This window comes from Neltuma alba, unplaced genomic scaffold (genome assembly GCF_004799145.2).
Source record: "Neltuma alba isolate B1F8T4 unplaced genomic scaffold, ASM479914v2 tig00011008_pilon, whole genome shotgun sequence".
Lineage (NCBI taxonomy): Eukaryota > Viridiplantae > Streptophyta > Magnoliopsida > Fabales > Fabaceae > Neltuma > Neltuma alba.
Window position 1 is genome coordinate 29,933 of NW_021635761.1, and position 16,874 is coordinate 46,806.

The following is a 16,874-nucleotide window of genomic DNA, read 5'->3' on the forward strand; positions in this document are numbered from 1 at the left end:
CTCAACCATAATTTTTTTTTTGATACAAAGGAAAACAAAAAAACAAACTGAAAGGAAAACTAAACGCAGAGGCAATTAGCCGATCCCATCAGATGGGAGTAAGGTGAGCACAGTATCAAGTCCAAGGAGTTGAAATCCAGGATTTTCCGAGAGAGCGCGTTTGGCAAGCATATCCGCCATATTATTGTCCTCCCTATCTATGTATTGGCATTCAACTTTCTAGTCTCTATCCATCATTGTTTTAATCTCCATGATGATGTTCCAGTCTTTATGCAAGTCAGGAACGTTTCCTCTAATTAACGCCAGTGCCTCCTACGAGTCGGATCTGAGTATAACATCGCGAAAGCCACCATCCCAAGCTCGCCTTAGTCCGAGCAAACAGCCCCAGAGCTCCGCGGAGAGTGGGTCTCCAGCTTGATGACTTGAGAGGAAGCCTTCCAGGATTTGTCTCATACCGTCCATAATGACACCACCGCACGCAGCTATGTTTCTCGTGTAAGCGAAGGCCCCATTGACCTCGATGATAGTTTTTCTGGCCACATCCGAAACAGGGGCAGTGAGGGGCTGTCGGAGATTGGCATTCAGGTTTGTACCTCTCAACTTGTTGGAGGCTTGGGACATGCTATCCAAGATAACCTTAGCATGATCATAAATTCTCTTAGTCCTCTCTTCCCCATTTGCATGGATTACTTCATTCCGATTACGCCATATAAGCCAACAAATGATGATGAATAGCCCCTTCCAGTAACACCCACCCCTCTCAGTTTATTTTTGAGGTTTAGTCGAACCCAACTTTCGAGAGACCCTGAGAAGAATCGATCATGCATGGAGAGACAGATAGCCGACATCCATATCAACTTAACGTATATACAATCTCTGAGTGCATGGATCGCATCCTCCGGATGAAGTTTACATCTATCACAAATGCCGTTAGAATGTAGGTGACGTCTAAACTTGAAATCATTCGTGATAAGGTGATCATGAGACATCAACCACGCGAAAGTCTTGCATCTTTGAGGGATACGGAGTTTCCATATATCAGTCCAACACCTTGAAAAACTGCTGACAGCCGAGTTTAAGCTATTATAAGCAGACTTAGCTGAAAAGACACCACTTCTGCTCCATTCCAGCGAGCCCGATCCTCCCCATTTCTATCTTTCAGAAACTGTATCCCTTCTTCCACCCTATTCCAGGTCCGTTTAATACCACTCTAAATATTAGAGCCAGTTTTCTTGGAGTTGATGGTTGGGAGAAGGTCGTTGCCACAGCCGTACTTGCCTCTCATAACCTTAACCCATAGCAAATCATGGTTATTCACTAAGCCCCAGCCTAGTTTCATCATGAAGGCGTGGTTTTGCTGCTTCAAATGTCTCATCCCAAGGCCTCCAGCTCTTTTTTCTTTACAGACTGTTTCCCAAGCAATAGGATGCATCTTTCGTTTTTCCTCAGAAGACCCCCACAGGAAGTCGCAGGACTTCTTTTCAATATTGTCGCAGATAGTTGCAGGAAGGTTCACTGTTTGCATAGGTTATGACGGAATTGCAGTGATGACTGATTTCACCAAGGTGTCCCGCCCCGTAAGAGAGAGTCGAGATGTAAGCCAGTTGTTCAATCTGTTGCGTATTTTGTCAAGAATAAAATGATACGTCCCAGAAGTGATGCGATTATGATGTAGAGTCACACCAAGATATCTTCCAAGGTTGTCCGTTTTAGTAAAGCCCAAGGCTTCGCTCAACTGGTTGGATTTGTTGTGGTTAATGTTCCTTGAGAAGAAAATCCTCATTTTGTTGGCATTAACCTTCTGGCCCGAAGCAATACAAAAAACATCAAGACAGCTCAGGATAACCTCTACTTGGTCCATGCTTGCTTCTGCAAAAAGCATCAAGTCATTAGCAAAGAATAAGTGAGATATAGGAGGGCCATTCTTACCCAGCCTAATTGGCTTCCATGCTTTATCAGCTACTTTCTTCTGTATAATGTGGCAAGTTTTTCCATAATAATTACAAAGAGATAAGGAGAAATGGGGTCTCCCTGCCGAATGCCACGAGAAGGCTGAAATTCCTCAGCTTTGCTACCTTCCCAAAGGATTTGCATTGAAGGGGTTGTGATGCAGTATCGAATTACTTCTCTCATGGAAAGCGGGATATTTAACTCTTCTAGGAAGTTGAGAATGAACTCCCAGCGAACACGATCATAAGCTTTCTCCAAATCAATTTTGATCGCCATGAATCCCTTCCTACCCTGTATGTTCCGCATAGAATGGATCACCTCTTGAGCAATAATTATATTATCTGAACTGTTTCGCCCCGGAACGAAGCTGCATTGGTTTGGTGAAACTACCTGGGACATGCAAGGTTTCAATCTATTAGTAATAATTTTTGTAATTAATTTATAAATAATATTACAGAGACTAATAGGACGAAAATCCCGAATGGTTTTCGGGTGCTCCCTTTTTGGAATGAGTATAATGAAGGTATGATTCAGCCTCTGAATGCTGCGAGGGTTCGCAAAGCATTGTTTGACTACTTTAGTTACAGAGTCCCTGATGGTGTCCCACTAGTTTTGGTAGAAGAGGGCATTTAATCTATCTAGACCAGGTGACTTAAGAGCTCCCATTGCAAAAATAGCATCCTTTATTTCCTCATCAGAGATGTCGTTATTTAGCGAACTGAGCAATAGATGATCGAGCTCCGGGTAAGTGAAACTATCAATCAAAAGGTTGCTGCTTTGTCCATCTTCCGTGAAAAGATTAATGAAGAAATTAGTGGCCAAGGATTTGATAGTCTAGGGATCATCAATCCACTCTTCATCGTTGTTTTTAATCGCTTCGATTTTATTTCTTTTCCTTCTGCCATTGGCTCTTGCATGGAAATATTTGGTATTTTTGTCTCCCAAGGAGTACCAAGAATTTTTAGCTTTTTGAGCCCAAAGTATTTCCTCCTGTATAAGAATGTCTTCCAATTCTAGCCAAAGGCGTCTCTGAAGAGAGTCAAGAGAGGAGGAGGACCCCAAATGGTTCTGAACTCTAGTGATGCCATCAAGACGCGCCATGAGACGAGATCTTTTCCTTCCTAGATGGCCATAAGTTTCATAACTCCAGCTGGTGGCATCCGTAATAAAATTATTAACATTATCTTCCCACTCTTTATTTTTGTCCCAAGCCTCAATGACCATACGGGAAAAGTCTTCATGCAACACCCATGAAGCCACAAAACGGAAGGGCCTTTCAATAAGAGACTTCGGTCTCTCTGGTGTAGTAGTGAGAAGAATTGGTCGATGATCTGATTTGAACCAAGGGAGGTGCTTCACAGTAGCAGAGTTGAAAACCTCCAAGAACCGATTGTTAGAGATAATACGGTCTAAACAACTTTCACAGCCCTCCCTTTTCCAAGTATAGAAAGGACCACTACAACCCAAGTCATTGAGCTCCATAGCCTCAAACCAAGTCAGAAAATGTTTGTCCACTGGGGTGGCATGATGTGCTGTAGAAGTCCGTTCATTTTGATAGAGTGTGGCATTAAAGTCACCCCCTATGATTCAAGGCCACTCATCACTAGGGCGAAGTTCTTCAAGAGAAGCCCAGAGGTGACGTCTCAAATTTGGATTTGTCCTAGCATAGACCGAGGTAATAAACAGCTTCTCGTTCCCCTTCTCAATAAGGGCATGAATAAATTGGTTCGATTTCCCCAGAATAGTTGTAACTATACCGTCTTCATTCCAAGCGAACCAGATACCGCCTCTCCTACCCACAGAGTCCACAATATCTAGCTTTTCAAAACCCAGGCTTTTACAGCGTTTCATCGCCTGTTCACCACTGCATTTGGTTTCCAATAAAGCAGTAAAATTAATACAATATTTCCTATGGATCTCCTTGATAAGACCCGGGAGGGCTCTTGCCCCAGTACCCCTACAGTTCCAAAATAGGAAGTTCATTGAGCAACTGGTGGCGGGGGTTCATAGCTTATAGGCCCCGTAGATGAAGTAGTAGATATAGTTTGCTGATTAATATTCACAGGATTTGACAAAGTCTGCTCAGGAGTTAAGCAAGGAGAGGTAGGGTCGTCTTCGGCTATAGTAGAAAGTTTGGCTGAATGAATACACGTGGCAGTAGGATTTTCAATGCTCCCAGGTATTATTGATCTTGTGTTTTTACTCTGTCCTTCCTCCTCCATAGGTTCCCCACCGTCGCCGCTTGAGAGAATAGAGAAAGGATTTACGGACTGGAGAAAGTGTTGTCTGCTGTCTTGCTTATGACCAGGTATTAGGCCGGCCTAGGAAGCAAAGTTCGTACCTTGAACATCCACTCCATTGACTTTTGAACTTTCTTCACTTGCTGTTTTTGTTCCTTGGCTAACAGGGACCCACTTACGAGAAGATTTCTCCTCTGTTCCGAGATTTTTGGATGCTCTTGATTCTGTGACCGTTGCTTTATGCGTTGACTTGGAGGGGCTTGCATGGGAACTTCTGAAATAAGTATTCTCTTTATTAGATCGCGGAATATCCTCCCTTCCATGCACATTGGTGGTCGATTTTGTGGTATTTCTAGAATTGCGTCGCCGTCGTTGAACCAAATTCCAGGAGCCAAAAACCTCCACGTTTGCCGATGAGCTTTCGCCGGCGTTCAATCTTCTAGTGGCCTGGTCACGTTCTCTCTTTTGATTTCCTCCCAGAGAAGGTTCTATCGTATCACTTCCTTTTTCCCCCATATAGGGAGTCTTTCTGGTGCCGACCTGTGTTGGAGGGGCATTACCCTTGTGCGCAGTGCTTTTATTTCTAGATTCATCCTTGCTCTCAGCTTGTTGACCAACAGGTTTGTCGGGGCATGCATCTCGATGGTGCCCATATTTTCCACAGCAGAAGCAAATGAGGTGTAAGCCTTCATACTCAATGCATCGACGATTCCCAAAGTTTGTGACTCCAGACTTCAGCCGTTTTAGAAGATCAATCTCGACGCATATGCGTGCATATTTGCCCCTCTCGCTTGCGTGAGTGGCACGGTCAACCTTTAAAGTTTTTCCAATCATAGAGCCGATCCTTCGAATAGTTGCAAGGTTGAAGAATTCCAACGGTAGTAAGGGGATCCGAATCCACACAGCAATCTTCCTTTGTGTCTCAGCATTCCAGGGATCAAAATTCGGATGCCATCGTTGCACCACAATGTATCTATCACCCATCATCCATGGTCCTTCTTGATAGATCGATCTCATGTCCGCCTCGTCTTCAAAGGATGCCACAAAGTAGCCATTGTCGATGTCTCTCACTGTGAAAGGTTTAGGAGTTTTCCAAAGTCTTTCCAAGGATGGTCTCATTACCCATAGAGGAACTGATTTCCCAAGGAGGTGGACTATCAAGGACTTTCTCCAAGGAGCACACCACAGTTCGTACTCCTCCTTGGAGACTTTTAGCGTAGGAAAGTCGTCATTGTCATCTAAGCTCGCCGTGCTCTCCCTGTTCTTTTGACTAAGCTGAGTCGCCGTCTCACAGAAGAAGCCTTGTAAACTTGACATGTACTCAGACCAAGCATCATCAAAAACGCTGCAACCTCGGCAGTCTTTGGAAAGAGGGCTCATCTCTGTATTCATAAGTTTGTCTTTGAAAGAAGATTCCTCTGTCACCGCTCCCCCTAGCATTTGCTCTACCAGATCCGATGCTTTGAGATGTTTCCCTTTCTTCCTGGTCCTTTTTCTGACATCGCCGTCCTCAGTTCCGCCACCATCGTTCTTTGCCGAGCAGTTCTCCGTTGTCTCAGTGCGTTTCTCAGAGCCAGTGGCCATCTCACCATAATCAAATAGAAGAAGGAGAGAGGATATTATGAAAGATAATTATGGTGTTATAGGAGAAACATATTATATTTCTTATAATTGACTAACTTACCTAACTTTCTCAATTTAATCAAATTAGTTAAATAGGTCTTATATTAAAAATCGGAAGAGTATTTCAAATTTGCAACGAGACCATCCTTTGTGTTAGGGGTGGTAATACGGGCCAACCCGCGGGTTGCGGGTTGGCCCGTGGCGGGTTCAACCCATATGAGTCGGGTTGAAAAGCGTCTTTTGAAGGCGGGTTGGCTTTTAACCAACCCTAACCCGTCAAGGTGGGTTGGGGGGTTGGCTCGCCAACCCGCCAACAATTATTTACTTTTTTTTTAATTTTTTAATCTTTTAATATTATTTTTTTATTCAATATTTAAAAAAATATAATGATATTTTTACTTTTTTCTTGAAATATTTGATTGGAAATACCAAATAAATTATATAGGTATTTTTTTTAATTTTTAGATATAATATCATATATAATAATACAATTATAATAATTTTTAAAAATTTTAAAAATAAAAAAATATGCGGGTTGGCCCGCGGTTGGCGGGCTAACCCGCGGCGGGTTGCGGGCCTGGCGGTGCGGGTTGGAAAGATTTGTTTACTGGTGAGTTGGCTTTTAGCCAACCCTAACCCGTTATTTTTTGCGGGTTGGCGGGTTGGACCCGCGAGTTCAACCCATATTACCAGCTCTACTTTGTGTAGAAGAGAGACTCCAAGTAGAAATTCTAGTTATTCTGAATCTCCTTTCCCATGCAAATTTAAGTCCTCTAAGAATGGCTCATTCCTTGGCCTCATGAGTACCGCACGGCAACAGCCCAGAAATTGGGAGAACCCAACCATCCAATGACCCAAATGATCCCTCATTACTCCTTCGGATATTAGTCAGAAGTCTGTTGTTGAAAGCTTCCCACATGAAAACCTCTGATTCTATCGGCTCCCCTCCATTTCCAAATACTCTTGTGTACCGGGCTATACTGATTAGGGGGGTTTTTCTCAATCAGGAAGTAAGCACTTTTGAGAGAGAAGTTACCATGAGTAGTAGCATTCCACACCATTATGTCATTCGAGTCATTTTTTCGCATTTTGTTTTTTTTTGGGTGCAATTTTGCATTTTATTGTTAGCAAAACATCAGTGGCCATTGTCATGAAAAATTTTGGCCCAAAGCACCAAAGAGTGGACCTCCAACCCCTTTTTTTGGGGGCAAAAAAACCCATCAACAGTGCCAGCAGGTCTCGAGTAATGAAAAATATTTTCGTCATAAAATGACAATTTAGATTTCTCTCCTATTTTAATAAAGAGTTAGCTTGTTAAATTGGCATTTTATCTATTTACACTTCTTTTACGTCATCCTCCCTGGTTTGAAATCTGTTCGCTGGAAAAAAGGAAAGGGAAATCACTTCAGTCCATTTTGCAAAAGTTGGCACACACATATCATAAATAGATTGCAGATATGATCTGCGAAAACTCGGGAGTTAATAATTACAAGAGAAATGATTTACTAACAAGTTTACAAATATATCAAATTAAAAAGTTAATTTTTTTGACCAGGGAAATTAAAAAGTTAATTACAAAACATTATCAGACTCTTGAAATAAAAATAAATAACCTATGCACAATTACGGTAAATAAAAGTAAATGACGAATCCCACTACGACCGTGTCCCCGTGCAAAAGGATGATACGAACGAATGATGGGGAAAAAAGCTACTCAATATCAAATTGATGTTAAACGATCAAAATAGAACTCTAATAAAAATAACGTATTAATATTACCACTCCCACAAGTTTTTCCAAGAAGTCAATAACATCTGTCTCTTCAATTAAAATGCAACCATACACAAATAGGCAAGAGCCAAGACATTTACACGAGGGAGTTACCCATGGAGATGGGATATATAAACAATAATAAAACTTCCAGAGTAACACGGAGACGGTAATCATAGAATGGCGCAACGATTTTCGCCTCGTTTACGGAGTTCTTCCTTTGCCATCTCCAGATTTTCACGAAGTTTCCGAATTTCATCATCTGATCTCATTTGAGCCAAAAATGCATTCTCCTCTGCCTTCAGCCTTGCAGCTTGCTCCTCAGCCAGTTGTTGTTCAAGCCTGGTAGTTGCTTCCTTCAACTTTGTCTCCACCTATCAAAAATAAAACATTACATTACCTAAATCCAAAACTAACCCATAGATGGTCGCCATATAATTGAATCAAAATTGAGCCATTGAATTTATTTCTCCACAAAGGTAGGAATCAACATAAAACATAGCATTTACAGTACGTTTGAGTAAAACAAATCAGTAACAGAATAATACACAGTAACAGCCGACACGTGCTAACTATGTCAGTAATTGACCCTGCCAGAGAGCCAGAAAACCAGATCAGAGTTAGACAGAAAATCAAGTTCAGTCAAGCCATCCTTGCTTAATAGCTAAGGTCTGCAATGAAATTACTCTATACTACTTCAGAGGTTAAACATGCTAGAATATTTTCTTGTTTGGGAATTGGGGTTTCCTGATTACCTTACATGGAACAAGGAACACAGATAACAGAAAACAAAATAATTTCTCAGAATATTTCTACATCAATTTGTTATAAAAATCCCTTTAACTATTTATTTGACAAGATTAAAGTTAAAAAAAAAAACACCATGAAGGCCACGCAAACGTTATTGGAAGATATCTATCGGTGAATGATAGATCTACAGAGTTCAATGTTGATAATTGTGTAGTGCAATCGATATAGCTGATCTCCTTTAGAGGGATATAACTTGTTGTATATAAGTGAAAACTGCTAAATTCCTCATATACTCAATTACAAATACTCAGTTTCCCATTACAAACTAGAATGGGGTGAGAATATATCACGTGCTTTGGCCAAAATGCATTACTCAGATTCCCCATCAAATCTGAAATCATAATTCTTCCTTTTCACTCTCCGGCAGCAATTTTTGCCCATTTGAAAGTTTTGAATCAACAAAATATGATATAAACGGATTTTATGTCAAGCCATGGCAACTCCAGCGGAGGCCAAAATTTATGTCAAACAACCAGAGGCATGTCGTATTTTTAAAATAAAATCCGTCCAGATGCAGGGCAAGGGAGGTAGAGAGCTGCCTCAGCAAATCTTTGATTCAGTACAAAACAACCAGAAAACCACATATAACCTCCTAAACTATAGTCTAATTATATCTTGATTACACAAACTTGCTACACTTGGCTCTCTAAACAACTAAGTAGATTCAAAACTTATACATCACTTAAACTAACATTTAGAAGCCACATAAATCTTATATGACACATTGAGCAAGAACGACATGAATAAAAGAGGGTTAGGGCAAGGTATGATGAAACAATCACCAAGTTCATAGACGTTAGTCTCATTTCCACATTGTTTAAAGTTTGTCTTATGGCCAAATGTTTTAAGAGGGTTGTGTTTAGTTTTGAAGTTTCTGTAATCCGTATTATAACTTATAACTACTATTCAAGAGACAATATGCTGTTCCCCCAATAATAACAAAGTATGTTTCTTTCATAAGGAATGCCAATAAGTTCATGAGAATACAATCGAAGTGCCGGAGTTAACCTAGCGCAACATCTACCCAAATCCTGATTCACAACCATGCAAAATAAATTCTGAATTATCAAGTAGCAACAAAAATGCCTCAATTAAAACAGTCTATATCACAGGCTAGTGTTTGCATTTACCTTTCACAAGAATATGGTGAGAGTTTACAGAATTTCATACATATAACAACCATTTCAGGGGCAACAGAGCATCTTTGCAGATTGTTATAATTCTTAAAATACTGAATACGGAATAATTATAAATGTAAAAACAATAAATGACCAAAAAAAAAAAATGTGAGGGCCAGCCGAGTACTCAGAAAGTACCATTTCAGTAATTCGTTTTAGCTGCTCATCATAAGTACGATGCATCTGTTCCTTGAGCTCCTTAATCTCACTTTTCGAATATCCTTTCAAGGATTCAACCTCTATTTGTTGGTTATGCAGTTTCATTGCCCCTTTCTGCAGTAAAGTTGTAAATTCACTGATATAGTATATATTCAAAGATCCAAGTAAAGAAGACTGACAAAAATTTGCAGAAACATTCACCTTCAGTTCAGTGAATAACTCATCCATATAAGGTTTTCCACCATTTTGTGCAATGACCTTGTTGACAAGAGAAAGAAGTTGCTGAACTTGTTCAGACTGCTTTCTTTCATCCTTAGTCTTGTTATCAAAAAGCACATACCGGTTTTTGCACAAAACAAGAATTTCCTACAGCAATTTAAAATTGATATAAATGTTAAAAAAGTTTCCAATAATATAAATTTGATAGAAACGACACAGCTGCATTCAAAGATGTTCAAGCAAAAACAAATATTGTTATATTATTGAAACCAGCAAGAGAAAGGCTGCGAGATTTTACAAAGGTTGACATTCCATAGTAATTGTTCAAATAACAGAAGTCTTTTGGGTCAAATTTGCAGGGATGACATTTAAATTAGGAATGCTAAAAATTTATATTCTAGCTTGAAGGGAAAGTCATGTGCCTAAAGCATCCTAGTTCTTATAATGCCATGTTACTCTATTTAACCATATTGTCTTGACTTTGATTAGAAAATTCTTTCTATAACCCATCCCTTTGAAGTCATCCAATAGAATTGGAAGGATACAACCATCATATAACCTATCTTGCAATCATTGTATCTACTTAAATCAAACCAGATGTAGGGCATCACAATTTGGTTGCTTAAATTTCTCTTTTTTCCCCTTCAATCTTCCAACATTAAACTATTAGTTCGTTGACATACATAGGCTAGAATAGAACAAGATGAAGGAATAGAAAAACTACTTAACAAAAATAACACTAAGGATGATAACTTAGACTTGCTCTCCGAAATTTCATTTCCATTTTCATTTTAATTCTCCCTATCTTCCAAAAGAAAGAATTATAAATCAATGAATTCATCTTATTTATTAAAAAGGAAAGGTTAAGAGCTAGAAAGTTAATAATGAACGGGATCAAACTCAACCAAAGAAAGACAATGTCACAGCAACATCAAGGAGGCCAACTCAGTTGGCTAAAGAAGTGAAAAAGAAAAAGAATATCAACTCAAACAAACCTTTAAGGGCTCTGGGCACTCACGACCTAAATAATCGTCCAAAGTTTCATCATTGTCTTCCAGTTCATCCCCTCCAGTGAAGACCGCAATCATGTAGTCAACTATTTTATTTCCAAACAGTGTCTGCAAGTTACGAAGAGCAGCTTGTTCTTCCTGAGAAAAGCGAGTTCTAACAGAGAAAACTACAAGGATGGCGTGAATTCCTTCTTTGGCAAGATCAATGCATTTTACAATTTCCTTCCCAACAAAGTCAGACCCCACAGCAAAATCAAATAGTCCTACAAAATTTGTTTTGATGAGCTTAGGCACAACAAAATTATAACAAAGGGAAAGCAATGATTAGTTAATCAGACTCATCAATCCAAAGCTCCTTACCCGGAGTGTCAATAACATTCACAATTTGACCATCTCTTAATACAGTTCTCTGCAATTCACAAGTGCTTGTTATTCCCGACGAACTTGCCCTCGATTTGAAGGCCTTCCTTCCAAGAATGCTATTACCTGTAGCACTTTTTCCATTACCAGTACGTCCAACCAATACCACTGTTCGGGCCTCATTAGTTGAGACAGTGAGCTCCCAATCATCATCATCTATAGAACTTCCACCCATACTATGAATTCAGGTGCCCTGTAACAACAATTAAAAAAAAAAATCAGAAAGAAGGGGGGAAAAAGCTTTCCAATATCAGGCACAGGGTCCACATATAAAAACCCAAAGGAATTCACAAGAATTCAAGTCTGCCAGTCGAGGATCAAACGCAACATACCCTTCGAAAGATAGTAATTCAGCAATTAAACAACATACATACACCTTCTAGGTTTCTAGATCAAGAATTTGAGCAATAAAGAAGCACCCAAACCAAAAAATCCAGAAAAGATCCAGTCCAATTTACAATGATCGAGACTTATAAAAAGAGCAAGCCATAGAACAGCAAACAAAAGAACTCATGCTATCTCCATATATAGCTTAATTAACGATCATTCAAAACAGTAAAAATCATTCCAACCCTTGAACCGGAAATACTAATCTCCACCCTATATAGTCTAGAGTACAGGTCAAAGCAAGGCAACACAGGGGGTTTTACACAGAATCGAAGACAGAGGAAAGCGACAATCGAGTTGTGAGATTACTTACTCAAAGAATACGCCAATTTGGTATGGATAGCAGAGAGGCGACTCCCACTCCAGGAATATATTGGGAATATGGAAAACGGTGAAACTTGACTTTGGCAGCTTAAGTCCTAAGTTTACTCCTGAGGAAAATGGGAAATTTCTGATGATGCCCCAAAATTTAAGAATATCTACCGACAATATTTGACATAATAAAATTCTTGTTTTGTGAGCAAAAGAGAACGTGAAATGAATGAAAATATTAGGTAAAAAATTTTGTCAAGTGTGTTGACCACTTAGCATTTACAATTAAATCTTTAGGTAAATCTAATTCTCTAAAATATTTTGTCATCTAATTTTGCTAAGCATTAATTTTTTTTTCTAAATCAATTATGCATTTAAAATATTATGTCATGAGCAATTTTAACTTCATTATTAATTAATTAAACAAATCCATTTAATGAATATTTTTTCAGTATTTTTTAGAGTACTGGACGTACTTGAAAAAACAATTTAAGGTGTTGAATGAACTATAAAATATTTTAAGATATTAAATACATTTAAAAAGAACTTCAAGGTGCTGAATACGAATCACAAAATATTTAAAAATGCTGAATACATCTAACAAAAATATTTCAAAATCTTAAGCCATGAAAACATTCATGGCTAATACTCTTTTGCCAAAAAAAAAAATAGTAATTGAGTGGCATATAGAAAAGAATATATTTGCAATCTTTCAGTTTTATATATAAAGTTTTAATTTCATCGTTAGTTATAGGCAAAATTAGCTATTTACTCTACTAATAGAATATGATAACTCTCATATTAAGATACTAAGTGCAAATGTTGGCTTTGTACAGAAAATAAGTGCAAATGTTGGCCCAAAAAAAGTGTTAATAGGAAAGATTTTTTAATTACAAAATGGATAAAAATCAAAATTGTATTACTTATTTAAGGGATGACAGCAGTTAGCAACTATACAAGTTTTCTAATTTAAATTTTATAACCTCGTTTAATTTAGTCCATTATATCAAATAAACACGACTCTGTTTTTGTGAAAAAAACAGTCTATAAAAAATTAGAAGATCTGGGTCAACAACGTAATTGCCTCAATTCTATTCCAGTGCCCGTAAGAAAGGCAAAGCAGCAATACGAAACGTCACGTTTCGGGGCTTAAGAATATGAAAGGACTCGGCGTCTGTGGGTTTAGGGAAATTACAACAAAGTCATTAAAAAAATAATTATTAATAAATCTCAATAATTAGTGATTAATTGTCCTTTTCTACGTCTTTTAGTAATTACATTCTCGTTTTAGAATTTATTGCAACTCTATCTTTTATTTATTTATTTATATATTTATTTATTTTGATCGAAAAGATGAAATCAATTGGGTGAGTTAGTAGTATAATGAATTTTAAGGAGAATTATAATGAGGTCTTGAAGAAGAAAAAAATTACATAATAAGTCACAAAAATTGTTATTGCTTGACTGTTTTTAGGACCTTTTAGTAATTAGTTTTTTTTTAGACTTGATTGTAATTCTTCTTAAATTTTAAAGAGAATTATAATGAGATTTTAAAAAAAAAAATTACAAAACAAGTTATAAAACTTGTTATTCTCCATTTTTTTAGGATTTTTAAGTAATTAATTCTTTTTTTTAAGACTTAATTGTAATTTTCTCTAAATTTTAAAGTCAGGTTGGAGACTTGAGGGCAGTGTACGGCAAACCCCACATCGACTGTTATTCTCACTTTTGTTGGTCCACGCGGGGAGCAATTGGAGCCAGAAAACTTTTCATCAGCTATATTGATCTGACCTTGATCCTTTTTTTTTTTTTAACCAGCGATTTGAATTTGATCTCCACAACTTAACTTTTAAATTTTAATATTACTAATGTTACAAAATATGTAGTATTGTTTTGAAATTTAGGATGATGAGGTTAAAAAAAACTACAAAAGATCGTTTTTTAGATATTTTAAAAAACGCAAACATAAAATTTGATTACCTTTGAAAATTTAAATCTTCTAACTTTACATAGACGTTGGGTTTCGTTGGCCGAAAAAATGTAGGGCTTGGGCTTGATCTTTTAATTTTATAAAATACTTTCTATGCTCTGATCCTAATACTATCTCTGATCCTAATCATAAAACTCAGTTAATTAATTTAGAGAGATTAAAAAACTTAATTAAGTTAATTATTTGTAATGAATAGGTATTGTTTTTCGTATCTTTGCTAATCAAGTTTGTTATCTAGAATTACTATTATTAGAAGGATTATCTTGGAAAAAAATAGATAAATATAAGAGACAAAGTAGATTGAAGTCTTATATTTAGAACCAAAATAAAATTCAAACAAGGTCTTATATTAAAGACCGGAAGTAGTACTATTTAGTATTAAATAATGATTTTTTGTGTCAATAATTGTTATTTTTAAAAAATTAAACTTAACATGTCAACGTATAATAATGTTTGTCACCGCCTAAATATTAATATTAGCACGCTTTCTTAATAACTTTATTATTAGAGCACAAAAATACTTTTTAAAATTAAAAATTAAAATGAAATTTTATATAAACAGTGAAAACATAATATTTAATATTTTTAATTCTTTTTTATAAGAGAATTTTTTTGACTTATTAGTTGTCACGTATTTACAATAGACTCTAACAATATGTTTGAAATATTTAATACGAGTATTATTGTTTCTTTTTACTCTCACTAATTATTATATTAATACTGTATTAGTCAGCGAGACATCATTAATTAATTTTTCCTATAGACCATAGCCATTATTTACATGAGAGAGATATGAGTATTTTTTTTAAAAAAAATAGTTTGCATTTTTAATATATTTAATGAATTTCATCTACATTTTTATCCGCACAATTTAATTGTTTGTATTTTATAAAAAGATTTTAAAAAATAAGTTGTGGGAAAAATTTCTTCGGTTGAAACGATCACTATTGGTGATGAGTCGGCCACATTAAATTGTTTTTTTGGGCAAAAGTCGGCCACATTATATGACACCCATAAGTGGATAAGGCTTTGCAGTATGGGCTAGGAATCTGGGACTCTTGGGTTCAGTGTCTGATATTGAGATCAATGATTTTTTTTTTTTTTTTGGATTGCTCTAGGGTATCCCACCGTCGAGAGCAGTGAGACTAATCCCCCGTCTTTGGGTCGTCGCACGAAATGGTAAGGAACTGGCCACGGGGTGCTTTCCATTCACAAGAGTTGGGGATCGAACCCCCAACCACTTGCTTAAAGGATCAATGATTTTTTTAGCTGCACACACGTATATATGTATATATATCTTTTTATTATAGACAATTTTATTTTCAAACACTGTCAGATATTAAATATAAATATTTTTTAGAAAAAAGATTCAAATTTTGATACGTGACGTTGTAATAGACTATAGCCATTTTATGTTTCATTTTACTTAAATGAAGTAAAGTGATGCATAAACTATTGGGCCCCTCTAAGTGATAAAATTATGGGAAAACGTAAAAAAAATGATAATTCAATTTGAAAAATCCCAAATAGTCACTTCAATAAGAGAAATTCTATTTTAGTCACACATAACTAAATAAAAATTTTGAAATTTGATGAAATGACCATAGCACCCTTACATCATTTGTGCTCATGCTATGAAAATGTTTTGAAAACAATGCAAGTTATGCATTATGTTATCAAACTTGTTAATATCGTTACATAATTTGTTAATCATATTGCAAAAGTTGAAAAATTCACAATTTATTAGGCACTCAAAAATCCATCAAAATCGAAATACCTCTCAAATTACATGGTGAATACATAATTAGTGTTGTTAATATTATGAGAGTTATTAACCTTGTTATTGAAGTTAAAAAAAAAAAAATCCAACTTTCACAATTTCCTGCGGAATATGTTGCTAATTGCATTACTAAAATTGTTAATATCGTAGCATGAATTGTTAACCACGTTGTCAAAGACACTTTTAAACTCAATTTTCAGTTTCATATTCATATCTATATGTCAAAATCAATTCCAACATACTACCTCCGGTCTTAATTATAAGATTTTGTTTGTAAACTACAAATAAGATCTTATAATTAGGACAGGAGGTAGTATTAAACAAGCCATTATGTGTCTCTCTTTCTCCACTTGAACTAAAGTGCATTAAGACAGATTGAAGTCATAGAATGGTTTGTTTAATTAAGACCTCCGATCTTAATTATAAGACTTTGTTTGTAAACTACAAATAAGATTTTATAATTAGGACAGGAGGTAGTATTAAACAAGCCATTATGTGTCCCTCTTTCTCCACTTGAACTAAAGTGCATTAAGACATATCCAAGTCATAGAATGGTGTATGCTCTATGGTATATAGACAAGGTACTCACAGTTATTATCCAATATTCAGATCACACACATTATTTACGTGTGTATACATATTTGCCACCAAACCACCTGATCACGATTCATACTAATTTAGATCAATCCAACACACGTTATATTTTTTGCATATGCACTCAATACCTTGACTAACCTCTCAGAAAATTACAAACCAAACTAATTTGGATCCAGTACATGTTATGTTTAGTATAACAATATTCATGATTGCATACAAAGGGACTGATCCGGTTTTGTTTTTGTTACATAGGTAGCATCAATTCATATTACATTATATATATATATATATATATATATATATATATGCGCTAACTCTTGCACTGATCAAAATATTACGAAGCTTGGCACATACATAAAGCAAAACTATACTATACTACTTAGCTTCTTCTGTAGCAGTTGTAATGCTTTAATATTCTCCTATCTCTAT

General features: G+C 36.4%; 2 protein-coding genes across 2 annotated transcripts; both read right to left on the reverse strand.

The window, feature by feature from the left end:
- Nucleotides 1–4,271: 4,271 nt before the first annotated feature.
- Nucleotides 4,272–5,774, reverse strand: LOC114760640 (uncharacterized). Its single transcript, XM_028949921.1, has one exon. It carries the CDS (start codon nucleotides 5,772–5,774, stop codon nucleotides 4,272–4,274), a length of 1,503 nt encoding a protein of 500 aa, XP_028805754.1.
- A 1,784-nt stretch (nucleotides 5,775–7,558) lies between these two features.
- On the reverse strand, nucleotides 7,559–12,172 carry LOC114760638 (immune-associated nucleotide-binding protein 9). Its single transcript, XM_028949919.1, has 6 exons — nucleotides 12,080–12,172; nucleotides 11,320–11,572; nucleotides 10,945–11,222; nucleotides 9,932–10,096; nucleotides 9,710–9,844; nucleotides 7,559–7,957 (listed from the first exon to the last, which is right to left on the reverse strand). Exons 2-6 carry the CDS (start codon nucleotides 11,552–11,554, stop codon nucleotides 7,757–7,759), a joined length of 1,014 nt encoding a protein of 337 aa, XP_028805752.1. The 5' UTR covers nucleotides 11,555–11,572; nucleotides 12,080–12,172; the 3' UTR covers nucleotides 7,559–7,756.
- Between the last annotated feature and the right edge of the window lie 4,702 nt (nucleotides 12,173–16,874).

Excerpts from the sequence above, each read along its gene's own strand:
- LOC114760640 (XM_028949921.1), bottom strand. The coding sequence starts at position 5,774 with ATGGCCACTGGCTCTGAGAAACGCACTGAGACAACGGAGAACTGCTCG.
- LOC114760638 (XM_028949919.1), bottom strand. The coding sequence starts at position 11,554 with ATGGGTGGAAGTTCTATAGATGATGATGATTGGGAGCTCACTGTCTCA. Across the intron at positions 10,097-10,944 it reads AGTGCCCAGAGCCCTTAAAG|GAAATTCTTGTTTTGTGCAA; the intron begins GTTTGTTTGAGT and ends AAATTGCTGTAG. Across the intron at positions 9,845-9,931 it reads AGTTATTCACTGAACTGAAG|AAAGGGGCAATGAAACTGCA; the intron begins GTGAATGTTTCT and ends ACTTTACTGCAG.